A 21,124-nucleotide genomic window follows, 5' to 3' on the forward strand; every position below is an offset into this window, starting at 1 on the left:
GTGCTCATGTCCTTGACCAACCCGTTGATGCTGGCTGAGGGGCCAAAAGCAGAGATGGCTCTTGGGGGCCTTTTACCAGGGACTTTGACTGTCGTTCGTAGCAAGTCCATCTCCTTGCCATGGGTACTGTGGATGTAATCCTGGAGGGGGACAGGGGTTGAGAGTACGGAAAGGCTGAGGTCCTTGGTGCTGCTGGGAAGTGGCCAAGAGTATGGGCTGGAGAGGTCCTAGAGAGGGGACACCGTGTTGGGGGCTGCCTGTGTTGGGACGAGCTTCTAGGGGATGGGCCCAACAGATCTGGCCTGCGACTATCTCCTCCAGAAAGTATTCCCTGGATGGCAGACCCGGTGGAGGTCCTTCCTCCATGCTCTCCCACTAGACTGCAAGTTCCTGGGGAGATGTCTTTACTTTCCCATCTCCAGCATGGGTGCACGGTGGATGCCTCACACATGGCTGCTGAACTTAAGAGAACAGGACCAGGGCTTGCCCAGAAATGACATTTACATGTGTGAGAGCGCAGACCAGTAGAGGCGGAAGGGTGTCCAAGGCCAGCCAGTGTGGTCCAGCCAATCTTTGCCACTCACATTAATGCTGGGGTGGTAGAGTAGGAAGCCGTTACTGGACAGGGTCACGTATTTCTTCTTCCATTCTTTGTTCAAGGAGTTGCCACTTCGCTTCAGTAGGAAGCTCTGGAGTATGGAAAGAGACATGTGGGAGGAAAGCCAGTCAAGACCAGCTACCTGCCCCAGCCTGCCCCCAGCCCCTGGACCACCCACCTGTTTGATGGGGATGGCTCTCCCACTCCCTGTTGTCTCTCCCCGACTGTCCAAACTGCGCTTCTCAGAGTCACTGCCCCGACGATTCTGGAATGGTTATTGGCATCAGTTAGAGAACGGATAGAGGGATCCACTGATGGAAGGATGGGGAAGACGATGAAAATGGGCCCGACAGAGGAGTCTAGGGACCAGGGAAGATGGGCAGGGAACAGGGAACAGGAGGATGGGGGAGTCATCGTGTCCAATACCGCAAAAAGGCTGGTCCTGCGCTTGGCTGCCCGGTGCAGGGACCCTGGAGTGCTCAATCCGGCCACTGCAGCTGCCTCAGCTCGGAGCTCCCGGTGACCAACATTGGGTGAGGATGGGAGGGAGGAAGAGTAGTCGCTAGTGTGGCCCCCATTGCTAGCCTGGGGGTCGATGAAGGAGTCAGCAGAACAGTTGAGATGCTCCCGCCCCACCAAGCTAGAGTTACATCTAGTTATGAGGGATTTGAGACACTCCTTGATCTCATCACTGTTTACTTGTATTATTATTAATAATAAAACTCCTCACTGTCATAGTGCCTTAGGTTTTGCAAGTATCATGCCGTATGATCTTCCTGAAACCTTGGGAGGTATGGGTGCTCGAGGACATTACAGCATTTCAAACCTGGTTGATTTCCAGCCCAGTGCCCTTTTTAAAAAATGGTGTCACTGCCATATCCATTTGTCCCCCTCCCCCACCTCCTTAGGTCCTCTGTACCTGTTCTTGGATCACCAGCCCCTCCTCTGCATCTTACCAGCTGTGGACCCTGAAACCCCAACTCACCTGTCCAGCTACAGGAGTGGAAGCAGCTGAGTGGCTTGGGGAGCTGGGCAGGGACTTACAGGCAGCCAGAAGCTGTTGCTGTTTTCGTAAGGTCACCACCTTCTGGGCCACTGAAGGAAGGGAGAGAGGAAGGATGCACGAACGGGGCAGATACCCAAGACCCCCTGCCTCTGTTGCCCAGTTTTGAGAACTCCCCAGGAGATAACACCGGCGCCAACTTTACCATGGCCTTCATGCCACCTGTAGCCTGAGCAGCTCATTCAGCCCAGAAAGACCATGTGGGTATTAAGCACACCTTCTCTGACCTCTCTGATCCCTCCTCCCTCCCATGCAGGCTAATTTCCCGTCACTCACTGGGAGCGGCCTCGATGCCCAAAGAATACCCCAGGCCCTCAGCTCCTGGCTTCCCACGTGTCCAGGGAGTCACCGTGCTCACCCTCCTGGAAGACCCGGTCCACATTGAGCCCGTAGGTGGCGCACGTCTCATAGTAGCTGCAGCGTTTCATGTCCGCGCACAGAGCCCTGGCCCGGGCATCGCCCACCACTCGAGGGGAGGAAGCACTAATCCTGTCTGAGGGGACAGGAAAGGGGCAGGATCGGACGAGGGAGCCTTCCCGCCACTTTTCCTACTTTCTTTTCCCTTTGGCTCCAGTCCCAGGCTGGGCCCACTAAGGACAGGTTATGAGAGAATATTCCCTCCTCTTCGAATGCGGGGCCTGGCTCACAAGCCCAGCTGCGGTATGAGAAGGCTGGGTGAGCTCTGTGCACGTGTCTTCAAAGAATACTCGAGAGGTGAGCAGAGTTTCCTGACAAGGTCTGAAGTGGCTGAGACTCACAAGTGACCATCGCCCTGCCCTGCAAACCCAGTGAGCCCTGACCTGAGTGGGAGGTCATCTGGTGTGTGAACTAGGAAAAGGCTGAATGTCCACGGGCAACAGGTAGACTGTTCCCTCAGCAGCAAGGAACCAGGAGGCAAGCGGCAGGTGGAAACAGGCCCCTGCAGCATAGGCCTCCAGACAGAAAGTCCTGCCAGCTCAATACCGGTGGGTACGGGGCCATGGTGGCATCTGAGCGCCTCTGAATCACTTCTGTGAGAATTTTACAATTCTATAAAAATTCTCTGCCCCCTTTATTTTCGCCATCATTTCATTCGTGCTTTCTCTTTGTTAGATACGTTCCTCTGAAAGGTGTCCGCCTGACCCAGCTGAAGCAAGGGAAAGGTGGAAGGCTCCTGTCCACACCGGAGCCTGAGATTTTCTGTTTCCCAGGGTGGTGACAGGAAATGACAGTGTGAGAACACAAGGTGAGTGACATCTCAGAGGAATGGAGATTGCTGTGATAGCTGTCCCTTCCTTCCTGAAGAGTCCTCTTTTCTCTGCTCAGACCCAGGGATGTTTTTGTTTTTGTTTTTGTTTGTTTGCTTTGGTTTTTTGGTTTAATGGCTCCCTTATTTGGAGACCAGCCTCCTTCCAGGGGGTTACTGCAGTCCCAGGGGCCATTTCCACACCTCACCATGCTCTCACCTATGTTGGGCAGCACCTCAGCAGCCGTCTCAAGGACTCCCCTGAAAGCCGTGCTTCCCCAGACCCTCCTTACCTTGTGTCCCCACCAGTGCCAGTGCCAGGCCTCCTCGTCCTTCCCCCCGAAGGGAGCTCAGCTGCCCATGGAGACGGCTCACGGCCTGGAAGCTGTTTTCATCCTCCAGGCTGAAGACCAAAATGACAGCATCTGCCCAGCCTGAGAACTTGCGGGGCGTGAGGGAGCAAAGGGAGGGTCAGACAAGTCCACTCCTCTGGACATGATGCCCAGGGAGGTCTGGGGAACTAGAGCTTTCTCTCTCTGCCCCTGCCGACCCCAGTCAGCCTGTCTACCCCAACACCTTAGCTCTCACCTTGGCATCAGGTGCCCCGGCTTCCTCTCGGATCAACACCAGATGAGTCTGTCCATCCACCAACATCTCTTTCTTGTGTTGTTCACCTGTCCAGGAGGGTTGGAAGTGGTAGTAGGTCAGGGGTCACAGGTCACGAAGCTTCCCCATGCTTCTTGTACTTTAGCTATTATGGCTGCATCCTTTCCTCCAGAGGTCTCCAAAGCTGCCTAGTCATTGATCCTGGATTCCTGACCCAAAGCCTTAGCTTCCTATGGCTCCTGAGAACTCACTTTCTGTCTTCTCCAGCACCTGGTATGAGCCAGTCAAGAATCGGTGGATGAGCGATGACTTCCCACTCCTGGCGTCGCCCAGCACGCCCTGAGAACAAGATTGTGGAGTAGAGATGGTGAGGATTAAAAGGAGGCCAAATGCTTGGGCCTGAACGCTCCAGAGAACTCAAAGACTGGCAGTGTTAAATCATCCAAGCAGGAGCCAGCAGGGACCAGATGATGGTGGGTCAGGTGAGGGCGTTCGGGAAGATCAGATGAGCATGGTAAGAAAGGATCCCAAGCTCAAAGTGGACCACAGGCTGACGATTTTCAGCAACCCAGTACTGTTGTGTATGTGTGTGTGTGTGGGGGGGGGGGGTGGTCACGTCACAGCCCTAGACACTGGTTGGAAAGTTTTACCCAATTCTGTGCAACAGAACATGAAAAGCTAAAGGGGAGATGCCAGAAATGAGGAGAAGCCTGGAGGAGGACCGTGGACAAACAAGAAAAAAGAGACTAGAGAAGAAAAAGTTGTAAGGATAGATCAAGCCCCAGGAAAGTGCTACGAAGGCAGGATCTCAGGAGAACTGGAAAACTATTCCCCATTCCCACAGAGACAGGGAAGGGAAGAGATGAAGGGGAGAGACTTGAGTGAGGTGGGTGGGATGTTGGCCCTCAGACAGACTAAGGGACTAGGTTACCTACCAGGCGCAGTTCAGGAATGGAGCGGCTCAAAGTCCATTCCTGGCTATTGACCACAGCTTCTGTAATAGGAAAGGAGCCATAAGAGAGGATGTTGCAGGCCCAGGAGCATCCCCACCCGTCAGCCACCCCTCCTCCTTTTTCAGCTTCCCTTAACCCCCAGGACTCTGGCTGGGCCGGAGAACTATGTAGAAAGGCTAGGTTTAAGAGTGGTCCCCAGTCCTCCCATCCTAGCCGCTGCTCTCCCCACAGCTGTTGCTGCCGCTCAGTGGTTGCTTAGCAACGGAGCCAGCTAGACAAAAATACTTCAGTTGGCATCTCCCTTAAAGCACATCCCCAAACGTAAGTCCCTGCCCCAGATGGGGGACCAGGGTTCTGACAGTGGTGGGTTTTTCCCTGTGGAAGCACGGAAGAGGGTCTCCTCCCTGCCGGCCTGACTTGGATTCCCGGGCAGATCCTGGGAGGAGGGGCTGGGACATGGAAAGGAGTGGGTCTTCCTCAATCTCCACTTCACAAGAGAGAAACTGAGGGATGTCCCTCCCCCTTTTCAAGGTCAACAGCATGGTGGCCCAGACCGCTTCCTACAGCCCGAGCAGTGGAGCTTGGATTTGTCTATGCTTCCCTCTCCCACACCTTCCCCACAAGCACCATCTGAAAGAAGTGTGGGGAAGGGCTCAGTTTCCTGGCCGGGAGAAGCCACAGGCCTGGGGGCGGGGGTACGATGCTCCTTCCGCCCGCCGGTCCAGCCCCCGCGCCTGACACTGGCCGGACGTTCCCGGGGCGCCGCAGCTGCGGCGGGAACTCTGGGATCCGGAGCCATCTGCTCCCACCCGCTCCAGAGCCAAACCTCGGGGGCCGCCCCCGCTCCCGAACCCGCCTCCCCTCCGGGGAGTGTGAGCCGCACCAAGAGTCCCTAGCCTGTTTCTTCCAGAAAAAAATAAAAATAAAAATAAATAAATAAAGACACCCTTCCCCCGAAAAAAACCAGTACCTTCTCGGTACCCCCTCCCAAGTCTCTGGGGGGTAAAAATTGCCTTTGCTGCAGTTCCGTCCCCCTGAGTCACTCCAGGGCAGCCCCCTGGGGGTTTCAACGCCGCTCTGGGGACAGGGTGGGCTGTGGGAAGTGAGGCCTCCCATCCGCCCCCTCTCACTTCATGTTCAAGTATTCATCACGTTCCAGCCCCCACGCACTCCCGTACTGCCCAATCCACCTTCACTGCACGGAAAGAAACTAGAGTCCCTCCCTGCTGCCTCACTAGCCTGGTCTCAGCCCAGGGAAGACCTATCCCTGGCGAGCAGCTGCCTGCAAGGTCACTCTCCTGCCACCTGCCCCAAGCGCTCAAGAGAAACTGAGGCTGTTTTATTCCCTTCCCCTTCAATATCCCTCCGGGCAAGGCAAAGCTCTGTTCCCACGCTCCCAGAGTCCAGCTGAGACTGGAAGTGGGGTCTGAGCCTTCTCTGGGAGCGATTTCCTACAGTCACTCCGACCAAGGGCATTATTTTCCCAAAAAACTCTGAGGCGTTCTGAGTCCCTCTGAAATCAAGGCATCTCTCAGGTCGCACAAGGTAGCTACCCACCTCCTTTCAGAACCCCTTAGTCTTTGGAAGTGGAGTGAATTTGGTTCATCCCCCCACCCAAGAGAGAAGCTTCCTTAGTTCAATCTTGCACACCTCTCCTCCACCGCAAGCTGAGCATTCATTCCACATGCCCTCCCCTCCCTGTTCTCAGGCCCTGGTCCTACTCACTAGGGGAGGCGCGGAGCTCTGCGCCCAGCAGCTCCCTGGACCCGCTGCCAGAAGATAGGCCCGGGGGTCCGGGAGGGGGCCCGGAGCCAGGAGGCCCCCCTGTGCTCTTGGTGAAGATGCCGCTGATAAACTTGAGCATCTTGCGATCTCGAGTGGATGCTCGGCCCCCCTCCCGGCCCCGTTTCAGCCCTGGAGCTGGAGGCTCTAGAGTGATTGGAGGTGCAGGCCCAGTGGGCTGCGCGGAGGCGGCGGTGACAGCAGCGGCTGGAGCCGGGGTTGCTGGGAGGGTTAGCGGAGGAGGAGAACCAGCAGGCGGTCCCGGGTGCAAGTCACTGTTGTCCAAGGTCTTACTCTTGCCTTTCCGAGGGGACAGCTTCCCTCGGGCTCCGGACCCAGCCCCGACCCCACCAGAGGTCGTGGCTGCCGCTCCTCCTCCCCCGGCGGCGGCGGCGGCCGCGGCGTTGGTGGTAGCGGCGGCGGCAGAAGCTCCAGTCCCCGCGCTGCTCTTTGACCCCTTGACCCTGGGCTTGCCTTCGCTTTCGGGCCATGACAGGCGGCTACCCGCGCCCTTGCCCCCGCCGGCTTTGGCGCCACTCGTGGTCACGGTCTTGCAAGGCTTGGGAGCCGGCGGAGGAGGCGCCACCTTGAGCCTCCGACTGCCGGTGCCCGGGTGCGGGGAGGACGAGCCTGGGACGCCGCCGCCAGCCCGGCCTTCAGGTTCCGGCCCCCCCCCAGCTCGGGCTGCTGAGCAAGGGGCGCCGGGAGGTGGGGGCGCCCCCGGGCTTGGGGTCAGGGCTCAGCCCCCCGGAGAGCGGGGGCCCCGGAGGGGCGGCCCAAAGGGAGAGGCGGCGGCCGGGAGCGGGGGAGACGGGGCGGGCCGGACTGGCCGGAGCCGGGGACAGGGCGGGGGGCTCGGCGCCCCCGGCGCCCGCGCTGCTCGTGCTGATCCACAGCGCATCCTGCCGGTGGAAGAGACGCTCGTGCCGCTTCTTGCCCGGCTCCTCCGCGCCTCGGGGGCTGCCAGGATCCCCGGTCTCGGCACCTCTGGTCCCGGGGGCGCCGGCTGCGGCCGCAGACGGAGAAGGCGGCGGCGGAGGCACCGACTCGAGCTTGACCAGGGTCAGCGAGATGAGGTAGGTCGTTGTCCGGCGCTGAAGAGCGCCCGCGCCCCGGCTCATGGGGCCCCGAGACCCCCGAGCTGGGGAGGGGAGGGGACTCCCCCGGACTGCCTCAGGGGGGCCCGGCCATGGGGCCGCCCTGCTCGCTGCCCCCAGCCCCCGGACCCCGCTGAGCCCCCAGCCCGGCTCCGCTGTCGCCGCCGCCTCCGCCGCCTCCGCTTGCGCCCCCCTCCCATCACACGGGGCGCCCCCTCCCCATGCTCCCCGCCCTGCGCCCCCACCCCGTTGGAGCCCCGGGACCTTGGTGCTGCTCCAGGGAGGCGCGCCGGACCTTGCACCCCGGCCTGGGTGGGGGCGCCGAGATGGGCGGAGGAGGGCGGGGAGGACAGTAGTGGGGGCAAATAGGGGAGAGGGAGGAAAAGGGGGCAGAAAAGGGGGACCCGAGGCTGGGGAAGAAGAAGAGCCGCTGCGGGGGAGGCAGGGGCGGGGAATGGGGACTCAGGGGACAGGGGCCGGGGATGGGGGTCGGGGAGGGGGGTCTGTAGGAAGGTGGGAAGCTAATGAGCTGGTCGTGCGGGGGATTCGCAGGGGCGCGGGGAGGATGCTGGGGATGGAGATACAGGCGCCGGCGGGGGAGGAAGGAGGGAAGCCTTAGGGGGTGGGAACCCACGGGTCTGGGGTCTGGGAAGGAAGGGGCGTGAGATCCCGGCGAAGGGTCCGGGGGGCTCGCCGGGGCTCGGCTCGGTCCGGATGCGCGCTGTGTCCGGGCGCTCCCCTCACATTGAGGAGGAGGCGGCCCCCCGCCCCCCCCACCCTATCTCCCCCCCAACCTTCTCTCCACCAGCTCCGCTGTCTGAGAAGGCGGTACAAAATCCAGGACTGGATTTCCCTCCCAAATCCTGGGCTGGATTTCCTAGAACTTGGACTCACCTACTCCAACAATCTAGCCCCCTCCCCTAGCACACCACGGTTAGGGAGCGCGACTGTTGGGTGTGTCATTTAGGGACCAGGGTAAAAAATCAGTTCGTGGGTGGACAGTCCGAGGGGGAAACGGAGCGAATTTAGGGGGTCACTGCCAATTTGGGGGAAGTTGAAGTAGGGAAATGGGGAGGCCTGAAATCCCTTTCCCAGTACCCCTTGTCTCCCCCAGGTAATTGCACGCTGTTCCTTTCCCCATCACCCAGCCGCCTCGCCCACCCCCACCCTCCGCAGGGCGATGCATTGGTCGGGCCACGACTTGAGCCCAACTGTCCCAAAGTGAACTTGTAAAGTGTTCCCTGGGGATGGGGACAAACATGGAATTTAGCAGGGTAGGAAGGAGGGGGGTGCCTTAGGAGGGGAGAGATCTAAGGGCTCCAGGACCCCAGGCCAAAAAGTGAGTCAAAGGCTCCAGCTTGAGGTGGAAGGAGAAGGAATATGTCTACAGATTGACACCCCCCATACCAAAATGCATCCAGTCTCCATAGCAACCATAGCTCCAAGAGTGCCTCCGAATCAGCGGGGATAAGCAGAGAGGAGAATCGGTGTGTATGGCGGGTGGGGGGGGATCTGCCAGGGGATTGGGGTTAAGGAAGGCACCATCCTCAAACCTGATTACCCACATGTGAGGTTTTTAGCACCCCTGAATACAAGGACCCCTTCAGTTGAGGTGGGAGGCGGCATCTTTTGGGTTCCCATTCAGTCTCCTGAGGTTTTCAAGGTGGAGCTCTTTTAGAAGGTTAAAGAGGAGATAGAATGGAAAACGTCTGTCGGCTTTGTGTCTACCACCCTTCCAGGGACCCTGGAGTTCGACTCACTGTCCTCTACCCGGGGGAGAAGGCTGAAGGCGTTAGGCCCATAGGGAACAGAGGCTGAGTGAGACTTGGCAGGAATGGGCCTGAGTGGTGGGAGGCCTTCCCACAGGCTTGGAGACACCCCCCCCAACCCACTCCCCTTCACCCCCCTCACCCCCCCCCACTCGGGGAGTCTCAGTGTTCCCCTAATTTGGCGTCCCACCCTCCTGACGCAGCTGAGACTATAATAAGTGCTGGCGTGGGTGGCTCTAGGAGGCAGGAGCCGACAGCGTGCTTGGCCTGGTAGGGGGTGAGGGGGGGGGCGGTACCAGGATGCTGGATGCCCTTTGTTCTCCCTGAGACCTGTACCCAATCCCTCTTGGGTCCAGTCCTGAGGTCAGCACCCCCTCTCTCCACCCCACTCTGGGATGACACCATTCCCAGGACAGGAGACTCTTCAGTAGCCTTTTCTGAATTTTCTGAGAGGGTGAGGGAGTTTTGTTGATTCTGCCTTAATTTTCCTTCCTTCCTTTGGTGGCCTCAGTTTTCCTTTATGTTCAGTGGGAACAGAATCCTGACTCTTAGAGGAGTTGAACAACTCGCTAATGAAGAGCGGAGTCTTCTGGGAGATTTCAGCCTCCACCCCTCCTCACTCCCTCCTTCTCCAGAGCTAAGTGGAGCTTCTCTACCTGGACTAAACCTTTTTCCTCCCCCTCTTTCTTTTCTACTGGGATGGGGCTTGGAGTTCCTCCCCTGGGAGGCCCCATGGGGCCACTCCCTCCATGTGGTCTTTCCACCACTGAGGCTGTAGGTAAGGCACCTGCCAGTGGTTGTTCTCAGCAAAGGGTGGGGGGGACAGGAGATGAGAGGGGCACTAGCCTCAGAAAGGCAACGGGAAGGGGATCAGACTGTCCCCTGAGGAACCCGAATCAAATGTTCCTTCTCCAAGTTACGGTCTGGTGACCTCTGCAGTCAGAGAAGGCTGGCAGGAGGTATCCCTCATGGAAAGAATGGCCTCTCGACCCCCCACCCCCACCCCAAGTAGGCCGCTAAGAATGGAGCAGCTGGGAGAGACCAGGATATGATGAAGGATGTGCTCTTCCCAGACACCTTTCACGGACAACATAGCTGGCTTTTGTCGTTCTTTGCCACCTCAGAGGTAAATGGGATGACAACAGGCTGGAGACCACTTTCAGTTCCACCAGTTCCCTAGTGGTGGAGCCTTGTGGATATGGAGTAGCTGTTCCTGCTGGGGCCCCACCACAGGATTGAAGGTTGGGGTGGGCAGGAGGATGTGGCGGATGGTGTTGCCATGGCAGCACTTCCTCCCTGTGTTGTCATCACTTGTTCTAATGGCACTAAGGAGGTAGAGCGGAAGGTGTGTGTGCTGGGGGTGGTGGGGAGGACAGGAACAGGGGCATAGGGAAGAGAGGGGACCGAAAAGAGCCCTGGGGACTTCTTTGCACTTTAGCTGTGCAAAGCATGTAGTAGGAGTGGCAGTGTGTGCCTGGGGGCCTGAGATTCTCTGTGTGGTGTATTTTCAATGTGTGTGTGTTTCTCTCTACAGCTGGAGAACAAGAGGTCACCGATCCTTTGTGGGTCCTGGGAATGGACACATTATCCAGTCCCAGAACCTCCTGCCCCATACTGCTTCCTGCCCTGGACTCCCCAGGCAGGGTCCAAGTCTACCATGGGTCTGTCACAGCCTCTCTTCCCCATGCTCACCCACTTCTCCATTGCCAAGAAGGTCAGCTCAGCAGTGACTTGTATTTTGATCCCCTGGGAGAAGGATCAGAATTGGGGAAAGAGGGAGAATGACACCTCCCATATCTTTTTCCATCGTGTCCAAATGTGTTCTTCCCCCGAGTCCCAGCTCCATCTAGAGGACTAGGAAGTGGCTGATTGGGAAGTGACGTGTGACACAGCAAGCCCTTCTATCCCCCTGCTGGTCCCCGACACACCCAAGTTTGGAGCTAACCCTTCTCTTACCTCGCACACTGTCCAGTGAGGCCTGGATGCTGTTTCGAAGTTCAGGGTCGCCCACCCTCTCTGCCAGCTTCCTGAGGCGGCTTAGAGACTGCTTGGCCACCTCGTGTCGTCTGACTTCTGCTCTCACTGCAGCAACAGCCAACTGCCTCTGGGCATGCATGTTGCCCAGACCTGTCTTGGCAGGCTAACAGCAACTTCTGGTCCTGAAGCCCATGGCCCTGCAGTCCCCAAACCCCAGAAGGCCCCTTCTGCTGTGCCTCAGAGCTCACCGCTCCTGCCCGCCCTTCCGTCTGTCGGCCTCACTTCCTGACTGGTGAGTTTCAAACCCACAGCCCGGGACAGCACTACCTCCTGCACCTCCCACCCCCTCTAGCGTTGGCTCATCAACTTTGCCAGCCAGCCCTGCTATGATTCCCCCAGCCAGGTGGATGGAGAGACCTTAACAAGGATCCTAGGGCCTCCTGTGGGAGGTAGCTAATTAAGATGGGTGTTGGTGCTAGGAGAATGTGGCAAGCCAGGCCCTGGGTGCAATCCCAAACTCTTGGTGACCAACAGATTTGTGTTCAGTCTCAAACTCTGACAGGAACGCGTACACACTCGGTCTCACTCTTACAGCCCTTCATTCCAGCTTACGATTGTACCCACCACCCACCCCACACATCCAAAGAGCTTGCATACCTACAGTTTGCTCCATAACCCTTCCTTAGTCAGCCACCCCACGGTAAGCACCTTTTAAAAGGCCAAGTAGTTATGGGGAGAACAGGTTATGGAGGAGAACAGTAATTCTAACCAGACAAAACCACCAGGCTCTCTGCTCAATTACTTTCATAATAATTATCTATAACACTTAATAGTTTACGACACACTTTCAAATATGTTGTCTTCATGACAGGCCCCAGGGGTGCAGGAAAGGAAATCGAAGCTCTGAGAGGCCAGTGTGAGGTGAAACAAATCTGTGGGTCTAGGTCTCCTTCTTTTTTCAAGGTTTTATTTTTAAGTAATCTCTACACCCAACATGGGGCTCGAACTCACGGCCCTGAGATGAAGCACCGCACGTTCCACTGACTGAGCCAGCCAGGCGCCCCATGGGTCTAGGTCTTCTGATTATAACTCCAATACTCTTTTCACTATACTCCCCCAACCAAGATGCTTGCCAGTCAGTTTCCCTTATCCCTAATACCACTGTCTTGCCCTTGATGTAGGACCTGAAAGAGAAGAGGGTGGATGAGGAATTGAAGAACAGAATGAAGACACAGGGGAGATATTGGGAGAAAACAGTGGCTAGTGTGATCTAATCGCTTTGCTTCAGGACTCAAACCTTTCTGGGCCTGCCAAATGTCTCTTCGCCTGCATACCTTCTTGACATTAATTTGTGAAGGATAGCAGATTATAACTATGGATTTTTTATTGTATAGTTAAAGACAAGGGAATCGGAGTTGGGTTTATCTACTGGAACTTATAAAACAGCCTGATTATAATAGCGAACATTGAGTGCTTACTATATGCCAGGTAATGTCATAAGCATTCTGCATATATTAACTCATTCAATTCTCCTAACAACCCAAGAGACAGGTGTATTGTTATTTATCCCCATTTACAGATGAGGAAACGTGCAAAGAGAGCTTAAGTAATGGGCCAAAGGTTACACAGCCAGTAAGTGGCAAAGTTGGAACCCGTGCAATCTGACTGTAGCAGTTAAGATTTACTGCTCATGCAGTCCTAGAATCTAAGTACATACAAACTGAAATCATCCCGTGGGGTTGAAGGGAGGTTTTTCGTTTGTGTTCCCATTACCACTGTTTCTCTTGGAAAAGAAGAATTATGCCTTTTCTCATCTCCGTGAAAAGCATTTATTCAGTAATAAGCATATTGATCAACCTCTATGCCCACCTTCAGAGTGAAAATGTGGAGACTCCTCCTTCCTCTCATATTTATTCATATTCCAGACCCCTCCCTTTGGCTTTTTTTTTTTTTTTTTTTTGCAAGCCCTGGATCAGGCATGTGTTCTGAAGACACCGACACCGAGTACACTCATATCTGCACTTGTGGCTTTATCACTACAGAAATGTTCTGGCCCGAGGCGGCTGTTTTGCACACTGTATTTATAGCATATTCACACCCAGCTACGAGAGGATATGGAAGAGGATATGTGTACTAGTGGACACACCTGCAAACGCGTGACGATTTGCTGGATGTTGCTGTGCGGAACCCAGGGCTTCTGTGGCCGGGCTAAATAGCTCGATGTTTTGCTCCTCTGGGTGTTCTCGAGTGTGACGCAATAACAACCGACAATGTCGTCATCATGAGATCACTGCAGGACAAGGGGAAAGGGGCGGGGAAGGGCGCTCCCTCGAGGGGAGGAGCCTTTGGGCCCTGCCCTCCAAGCCGCACCTACTCGCTCTTCCACTGGGTTTCTCCTGGGCCTCCTTCCTCGCATTAGCCCTCTTCCAGCTGCGGCCACAGAAAGCTCCGCTTTCAATCCGGGGTTTTGAAGTTTATGCTCGGGTCCCTATGAGAATCTATGGAAGCCCTACCCCCAGTTTTAAGTTTCAGCCAATAAAGAACCTAAAGGAGGGGCCGGCAGGCGGATTAGTGACGCAATGCAGACTGATTGGCATTCAGACCATCGACGTCCTGGATTAGCCCCGAGTTTCTCCAATCCAGAGGCAGGGGTGGGACGGTGCAGGCGCAGAGAATTGGGTTTGGCTGGACTCGATTTAAAGAGACAGAAGCTGTCGGGGTCCAAGAAGACGGTCCCCAAGACCCTCCCCCCAAGTCCTTGGGACCACTTGGGTCCCCAAAGCTGGGGAGATGGTTTGCGGTGGCTTTGCCTGCTCCAAGAATGCGCTGTGCGCGCTGAACGTGGTCTACATGGTGAGGTTTTGGAGGGGGGTGGGGGGAGAAGCTTCAGGGCGGAAAGAGGAGTGGGAAGAATCTCTAGGGGACTTCCGGTGGGAAGAGGGGTGTACTGGGGGTTCCGGGAAAATTCCCGGGAACTTCCGGCGAAGAGGGAATTCCAGGGGACTTCCGTGGGAAGAGGGGAGACTTCCGGTGATCTGAGGGTTTGTCTGGGGGTGGGGGGAATGAACTGAAGGCTGTGGGTATAAAGGCCAATCCCTCCTTCCTGTGAATTTGTTTCTCTCAAAATAGAAGTGATGGATGAAACTACAGGTTCCTTTTTATATACATAGACTCTCTGCCTGCTGCCCCCACCCCTGTCCCAGTCATTCTGATCTCCAGTGGGAGCATACACCTCCTCTCCTTCGTTCACGCAAGCCCAGTTCTTCTTTGTCCAAGACTCCCTTTAAGGCTTTTGGCTGTGCTGCACGCTAGAATTCTTTTGAGATGTAACGTGCTCTGTTTCCTGTAGCTGGTAGGCTTGTTGCTCATTGGAGTGGCTGCTTGGGGTAAGGGCCTGGGTCTGGTGTCCAGCATCCACATCATCGGAGGAGTCATTGCTGTGGGAGTCTTCCTTCTTCTCATCGCGGTGGCTGGACTGGTGGGTGCTGTCAACCACCACCAAGTACTGCTATTCTTTGTATCCTGACCTTAAGTGATGGGAGCACCCGGGCTTTGGGGAGGGCTGAATCCGCTAGGAGGAATGTTGGAAAGGGTAGACTTGAATGATCTTGGGGACGTGTCTCCTTGCCCTGCCTTATGCCATACTTTATGAAACCAGAGCTGATTTTATTCTTTTCAACTAACGTGGTTATAGAAGTTCTACGAACAGGTGAGATCAGATCGTTATTGTAGGTGCAACATAAAGGAATCTAGGCCTTTTTTTTTTTTCTGTAACTCTTCCTCTCAGTACATGATCATCCTCGGTTTGGTCTTCATCTTCCAGTTTGGGATCTCTTGCTCATGTCTTGCTATTAACCGAAGCAAACAGGTAAGTGGATGCCCTTTCAAGTACTTGCTTTCTTTCCCCCTCTCCCCTCTCCCTCTCCTCTCCCCCTCTCCCCTACTCCCCTCCCCTAAGTCTGGACCTCTTAGTAGGCCCACTTCCAGACTCTTGAGCCATTTGCTTCCTCTGGGAAATCTGGCTAATTTCCCAAAACCTGAGGTGGATTTTTATCATTTTCTGTATAATAAACCCTTATTTCTGAGGGATGTTGACTCCCTTTGCTGGAATAGGGAAATTGAGGTATTTGAGGTCAGGATGTAGGAGGACCTTCAGGTTAGGAGCATCCAATAATTTCCCTCTGCCTATATTCTCCAGACAGATGTCATCAATGCGTCTTGGTGGGTCATGAGCAACAAGACCCGGGATGAACTGGAAAGAAGTTTTGATTGTTGTGGCTTGTTCAACCTCACAACCCTGTATCAACAGGACTATGCTTTCTGCACTGCAGTGAGTTGTGCTGGGGGGAGGGGCGGTGTTGGTAGGAAAGCTGGTTAAGGACAATGCCCAAATTGGCAGATTTAAGAGTTTGAATGGGATTGTCTCTCTCTAGCAGCTCTTTTGCTGTGTGCTGGGGGGGAAGGGATGGATACAAAGGGTAGAGAATTAGTCAAGTGAGATTTCAGGCTGTAGGAGAATAATCAGAAACTAGTAAAAATTTCTGGGGCCCTTCACCATTAGTGTTGGGATAGGGCAGCCTAGCAACTGTGCATCCTACACACACACACACACACACACACACATACACACGTTTTACCCTCAGATCTGCAAGAGCCGGAGCTCCACGTGCCAGATGTGTGGAGAAAAGTTTCTTAAGCATTCAGACGAAGCCCTGAAAATCCTGGGGGGTGTTGGACTCTTCTTTAGCTTTACAGAGGTAACATTCTCCACTTCTCTCTTATGTGTCTGTAAGTCTTTCTCTATACCTGTAGGTCTTAGCTCCAGAGATTCAGAATTGGTGATAATTTCTTTCCCTTTGCTTTTTACAGATCCTTGGTGTTTGGCTAGCAATGCGATTTCGGAATCAGAAGGATCCTCGAGCTAACCCCAGTGCCTTTCTATGAGACTCTGGATCCTTCTGACTTCTCTCCTGCTCTCTGTTCTCCCTAAGCTTTTCCGCCCTTAGGGAAAACCTAGGGCCTATAGCCCTTTTTGAGAAAAAGGAAAGGCCCTTTGTCACATCCCCCAAAGATGACTGAACAGCCAGGCTGTGTGCCTTGACATGTTTAGGGGGAGCAAGATTATAAGGAATAAAGAGCAACTTCCTCTCTCTCTAAGTGGATATGGGAAGCTCCTAGGAGTGCATGAAATGGGATGGGGATTGGAGTCCTTCCTGGCTCTACTTTCCCTCTTTTCCCTTCCACATGCTGGACCACCTCAACACATCTTGGCATGGCTGGCTCCAAGGGTAAATCAGGGACAGCCAGGAAAAACCATCAAGAACTCTTTCTTACAATAAGTAGGACCCAGTGTGGGGAATTCAGTGAATATAAAAATAAAAGCCATTTAAACTCCACATTCAAAGAAGCAACTTAAGTGCCTTTTTTTTCTCTCTTGCCGGTTGGGCTCCACTGCCTACATAGGCTCTGTGACTGACCTGGGGAGAATCTTTCAAGATTCTATAGTGAAGTTCCATCTTCCAAATGGTTTTTCCAAATCCCCAAATGACAAAGCCCCTCAGAAGATGAAATATTTAAAAAAAAAAAGACCGTATTTCTTTGTTTTGTTTTGTTTTTCCTGTATAAAAAAAGATCCCAATATCAAGATAGGAAGGGGGAGAACAAGGAAGATACCCCTTGGTGTATGGAAATGGGGGGGGGGGGAGACGGGCAGGGGAAGGATAAGGTTCAAAAGGAGGGATGGGATGGGAGGGGAATGTCATTAAGGCAGCAAAATACTCTCTGAAGAGCTGGGAGGAGTTTCCACAGCCTCAGCGATGAAGCTGAGGTCGCCTTCTCAGTTGGGGGGCTCTCCACTCAAGTGTTCAAAGGAAGGGAGACGACGGCTTTTCTTCTCTCGGTCCTGTTGCAGCCACTCCACCGCTCACTCTGGGTTACCTTCTGCCTTTTGTAGATAAGAGTGCTGCAGGGCTCGGAAGGCAGAGATTCGCTTGTGTGGGTTAAAAGTCAGCATCTCCTGAGAAGTGGAGGCAAAAATCAAAAGACCGTGAAAACAAAAAAAAATAAAATGAAATAAAACAAAAAGACTTTTGCTCACCCCCAATAATACCTAGGATGGCGTATATTCTACATCCCTCTTTGTGGATGGCCTATTCACGGCAACATTAAAAACTAGCCCATACTCCAACCAAGTCTTAGTTGCCATGACAGTTTAAGTCCCTTTTATACTGCTCTGTTTTCCTCCCCAACCTCCCCTGTGCCCGTGCCCATGCGCAAGCCTAGTACCAGCAACAGCTGTGCTCCAGACTCCTCCAACTCAGGTACCACTGACTGCACTGGACGGGGTCCTCTGGGGGAAAAGGCTCCTCGGGGCAGAGACACATCTCGGGGCCAGTCATCCTCTGGGGGCAGCCCGATCAGGCTATGGGGAGCAGGAGAACTCTGGTCAAGAGGGTCCTTCTCCAGCCCCCATTTCCAGGGGCAGAGCCAGTTGCCATCCAGGGCTTAGCAGAAAGATTCAAAATGGAAAATTCTTTTCCCCCATGCTGGTCACTTACTCAAAGATTTTGCCTAACTGGTCAGCTTCAGAGTTTCCACAGAAGAGAGGCCTAAGGTGAGAAAGGACACAGGGAGCAGTCATTTTCAAAGATCTGGTAGTGGAATAATTATTGCTAGTGGCTCAAAACAGAGGGTATAGAGAATATGGGGCTATGAAGTTCCTAATTCCAGGCCATTTGAGAGTTCCTGGTTAGGGACAAAATGGTCAAGAGTACTTAAGTGAAACAATGGGCAGGGAGTGGATGCGGTTTACGACTAAGAGATTTGGGAAACTCAAGATAGTTCAGGATACTTGGGTCTCATACTTGCGACGAAACATCTCTGCGAAGATACAGCCAACGCTCCACATGTCCACAGGTGTTGCATACGTAGACTGCAGAAGAACTTCCGGAGCACGGTACCAGAGTGTAACAACCTAATGGGAATAAGAAAAGCGGATGAGGATTGTATGGGTTACCATGAACCACAACTGGTAAATTAAAGTCACAAAACACATGACTTCTCAATTGCTATGGTCAGCCACTCCCCTACCCCCACCTTTCTACTGACCACGGGTGTAAGTGCCATCTGATAGCTGTAGATTCTGGCCAGGCCAAAGTCAGCCAGCTTGACTGTCCCACCACTTGTCACCAGAATATTCTCTGGCTTCAGATCTCGATGAACAATGCAGTTGGCATGGAGGAAATCTAGGCCTCTTAGAAACTGGCGCATCAGATCCTAGTTTGGAAGGGGGAAACACACAGGAACTAGAAACTAGACACCATACCTGAAATCACAACAGGTTCTACCACAAAGGTCTCGATGTACCTCTCAGTGTCTACCCACCCTACCCACCTTGATAGTCTCCACTGGCAAGCCTGGTGGGGGTGCCTTGTCCAGATATGTCCTTAGGTCTTGGTCCACATGCTCAAACACCAGGGTCACTTTGGTCTCTCGGTCAGTTCGGGCAGTGGCACAGACATCCATCAGCCTGGCCAGAACAAATGGTCACTCACTGATCAATCCCTTTGTACCCGATGGCCTCCCCTATTTCCTCAGGGTCCCCACTTCCCTTCTGACCATCACTCCCCACCTTTAGGTTACCTTTTCCCCTTTACTACCCACTCCCAACCCTCCACCTCTTCTTACCGGACAACATTGGGATGTTCAAAAGCCTCCAGCCGCCTCAGTAAGGCCACCTCACGAACTGTGCTGATGGGTAGGCCCCCGCTAGCACCTCCTCCGTTAGGGACTCTCACACTCTTGAGGGCCACAAAGTGGCCACTGTGGGGATCACGGGCCTTGTACACAGTTCCATAAGCACCAACACCAATCTCGGCCACTGGCTCATATCGAGGAGTAGCCATTCTCAGATCAGAGGAGACCCTACAATCACAGAGACTCCTGCCACTGAAAATCCCTTCCAAAGTTCAGATGGTGTAAGCCTGCAGCAATAAAGTGACTCCCACAAAAGACATTACAAAGACACCACCATCAGCATCCCGTCCCTTCCCCAATCTTCCACGAGGCTGGCCCCTCAGGTAACACAATGACCCTAACTCCAACCCCTCCAGCCACGTGAAGCCCTAAAATAAAAAATTCCTCTTCCTTTGGGACAGACCATCGCGCCCCGCACAAGGTTGATCTCACACGACACACCCCCTGCGTCGAAGATCCGACATCCAGTCCCTAAAATGACACCTCCATATGACCACAAAGGAACAAATTACACCCTGCCCCACTTCCCGCCCTCGAGCCATCCTTCCATAACTTGCTCGTGTAGGAAGCCGTGCAGGACGAAAATGGTCCCCATTCCTGGGAAGGGTCTATACTTACCTCACTCCGTGCCGGGAGCTGCGGGGGCGGCCCGTTATCGGGGCCCCGGAGCCAGATCCTGAGGCGCCATACACTCGAGCTCTGTCCGGTGCAGCTGGACGCTACGGGCCCGACCATAGACACAGCCCGCAAGCTAGAGCGGCCCCCTTACCCCCACCCTCACCATGTGACCAGCTGCCAAAGAGGCGCGCGGAAACTGGAGGGGCGGGGCGAACGCCGGACGTTCGGGGCACGTACGAGAGACACTCATGCGCAGAGGAGCAGCCAGGAGAGGCTTTGACCGGGAAGGGGGCGGGGAGGAGAAAGGGGCGGAGGAGCAATGGCAGCCACGTGATCTGTTGCTATCACACGTGACCGCTTGACTTAGCTCTGAGGAGCAGAGGTGTGGTTACGCGGCAGGGCACGTGACTGACTGCCAGACCCTGGCGGGGGGGAGGGTGAGAGGAAGACAAGAGAGGGTGGAGTCCAATGCGGTGCCATGGCAACCTGGGCCACCCAGATCCCAACTCGGGGCTGCAGGCCGAGCCTGAGCACTTCTCCAGTCTCACTGCACATCTCACTATATGGTGGTCTGGCGGGGAGGGGGCGAGACGTGGCGCGGTCGCCTTTCTGCTTTGAAGCCAACGTAAAACATACTCTCATTTGCGGCTTTGTTTCATTCATTCACTCATTCAACAAATTTTTCTGAGTGCTTGCTTCCTGTGTGTGTATGCAGGGTTTTTGTTTGTGTGTGGGTTTTTTGGTGTCTCAGTCACTAGCCCTTTAAAGTAATGATGAGGCTGTCTGTAAAGATGTAGCCAACAGTGTGGTCGTATAAAACAGAGTAGACAATACCCATCCGAGGGCAAAACTAGTGTTAAATAATTGATGGAAGACAGATTAATGCAGTGATCCAACAGGAAGAGTGGCAAGGTAATGCCCTCCTCTCCTCCCAACTTCTACCCTTTCTTGGGAGTGTTAAAATTGGGAGTGCTTTCTGGCAGATAAGTTATCAATGAGCAAGAGACAGGAATGTTTAACCTTTAAGGTTCTTTCTAGCACTAAGATGCTAGGATATATATGTGTTTGTATATGTGTATACATATGTATACATTTTATACATTTTATATAGATAGATACAGCAGTGGGCATGTGTGAAGGAGTCACCACTACCACCACCTAAGACATGATTTGTGCTTGTCTACAAACCTTGCGATTCCTTGTTTGGGGTCATTCTGCTTCTCTCTTTTCCCCAATGCAAGTTTTCTTAGCCCTTGCTCCCACCCAGAACACAGACTTTTCCAAATGGCCTCTATTCGCAGACACCTAGGTAGACAACAGACAGGTTTCTCTGACTTTCCTTGTCTTACTGGCTTTAACTTCCTTATTTATCTCTTAACCCTTCAGGGGAATGGGAATAAGGAGGGAAAGGATCAGTGTCTCATTTGTGAGAAATTGTCTAAAATCTGAAACCATTTTATAACTCTGTTTGCCACTCTTTCCATCTTAACTTCTATTCTCCTCAACCATCCTGCAGAGGATGTAAGAGTTCAGGCTTGAGATGAATATAAACTATGCTACAGGGCAAAATGGAATACAGGTCAGTACAGATTCCCCCTCTTTGCATTCTGGTAGTTGTAGCTCTGGGCCCTTGCTGGCAAGGGCAGCTGGGACACAGGAAAGAAAGTCCTCAAGGTCTGAA

The 21,124-nt window shown here is 54.1% G+C and overlaps 3 protein-coding genes and 1 long non-coding RNA gene across 7 annotated transcripts in view; 2 read left to right on the forward strand and 2 right to left on the reverse strand.

Annotated features, from left to right (window-relative positions):
• Window positions 1-7,701, reverse strand: part of LOC125919867 (arf-GAP with GTPase, ANK repeat and PH domain-containing protein 2-like) — a 27,547-nt gene extending 19,846 nt beyond the window's left edge. The window contains 12 exon segments of the mRNA XM_049626694.1: window positions 5-140; window positions 585-689; window positions 777-863; window positions 1,025-1,183; window positions 1,584-1,693; window positions 2,020-2,154; window positions 3,180-3,327; window positions 3,475-3,560; window positions 3,744-3,831; window positions 4,428-4,486; window positions 6,171-6,900; window positions 6,902-7,701. Coding sequence (XP_049482651.1) covers window positions 5-140; window positions 585-689; window positions 777-863; window positions 1,025-1,183; window positions 1,584-1,693; window positions 2,020-2,154; window positions 3,180-3,327; window positions 3,475-3,560; window positions 3,744-3,831; window positions 4,428-4,486; window positions 6,171-6,900; window positions 6,902-7,348 — 2,290 coding nt within the window. The 5' untranslated portion in view covers window positions 7,349-7,701.
• Window positions 7,702-11,279: 3,578 nt separating this feature from the next.
• Window positions 11,280-12,529, forward strand: LOC125919260 (uncharacterized). The gene is made up of 2 exons (XR_007456696.1): window positions 11,280-11,362; window positions 12,252-12,529. It is a non-coding gene; the product is annotated as an uncharacterized LOC125919260 (long non-coding RNA).
• Window positions 12,530-13,377: 848 nt separating this feature from the next.
• On the forward strand, window positions 13,378-16,468 carry TSPAN31 (tetraspanin 31). Of its 2 annotated transcripts, XM_049625857.1 has the most exons (6): window positions 13,378-13,923; window positions 14,420-14,587; window positions 14,858-14,938; window positions 15,269-15,400; window positions 15,714-15,827; window positions 15,940-16,468. In XM_049625857.1, exons 1-6 carry the CDS (start codon window positions 13,861-13,863, stop codon window positions 16,012-16,014), a joined length of 633 nt encoding a protein of 210 aa, XP_049481814.1. In that variant the 5' UTR covers window positions 13,378-13,860; the 3' UTR covers window positions 16,015-16,468. The 2 variants fall into 2 exon arrangements, with proteins under 2 accessions (XP_049481814.1, XP_049481815.1); XM_049625858.1 differs by lacking the exon at window positions 15,714-15,827.
• Window positions 16,469-16,663: 195 nt separating this feature from the next.
• Window positions 16,664-19,875, reverse strand: CDK4 (cyclin dependent kinase 4). 3 transcript variants are annotated; one of them, XM_049625855.1, is made up of 8 exons: window positions 19,444-19,875; window positions 18,757-18,993; window positions 18,463-18,598; window positions 18,166-18,345; window positions 17,934-18,043; window positions 17,628-17,678; window positions 17,356-17,491; window positions 16,664-17,086 (listed from the first exon to the last, which is right to left on the reverse strand). In XM_049625855.1, exons 2-8 carry the CDS (start codon window positions 18,972-18,974, stop codon window positions 16,994-16,996), a joined length of 924 nt encoding a protein of 307 aa, XP_049481812.1. In that variant the 5' UTR covers window positions 18,975-18,993; window positions 19,444-19,875; the 3' UTR covers window positions 16,664-16,993. The 3 variants fall into 3 exon arrangements, with proteins under 3 accessions (XP_049481812.1, XP_049481811.1, XP_049481813.1); XM_049625854.1 differs by having other exon boundaries at window positions 18,757-19,875; XM_049625856.1 differs by having other exon boundaries at window positions 18,178-18,345; window positions 18,757-19,872.
• Window positions 19,876-21,124: the final 1,249 nt, after the last annotated feature.

The sequence above is a fragment of the Panthera uncia genome, chromosome B4, assembly GCF_023721935.1.
Source record: "Panthera uncia isolate 11264 chromosome B4, Puncia_PCG_1.0, whole genome shotgun sequence".
Classification (NCBI taxonomy): Eukaryota; Metazoa; Chordata; class Mammalia; order Carnivora; family Felidae; genus Panthera; species Panthera uncia.

Bases quoted from the DNA above. Each gene is read 5' to 3' on its own strand.
- TSPAN31 (XM_049625857.1), top strand. From the start codon at position 13,861: ATGGTTTGCGGTGGCTTTGCCTGCTCCAAGAATGCGCTGTGCGCGCTG. The intron at 14,939-15,268 runs GTAAGTGGATGC...TATATTCTCCAG, and splicing joins CTATTAACCGAAGCAAACAG to ACAGATGTCATCAATGCGTC. The intron at 15,401-15,713 runs GTGAGTTGTGCT...TTTTACCCTCAG, and splicing joins ACTATGCTTTCTGCACTGCA to ATCTGCAAGAGCCGGAGCTC.
- CDK4 (XM_049625855.1), bottom strand. From the start codon at position 18,974: ATGGCTACTCCTCGATATGAGCCAGTGGCCGAGATTGGTGTTGGTGCT. The intron at 18,599-18,756 runs GTAAGAAGAGGT...TGTTCTGGCCAG, and splicing joins GAACATCCCAATGTTGTCCG to GCTGATGGATGTCTGTGCCA. The intron at 18,346-18,462 runs GTGGGTAGGGTG...CTTCCAAACTAG, and splicing joins TGCCAGTGGAGACTATCAAG to GATCTGATGCGCCAGTTTCT.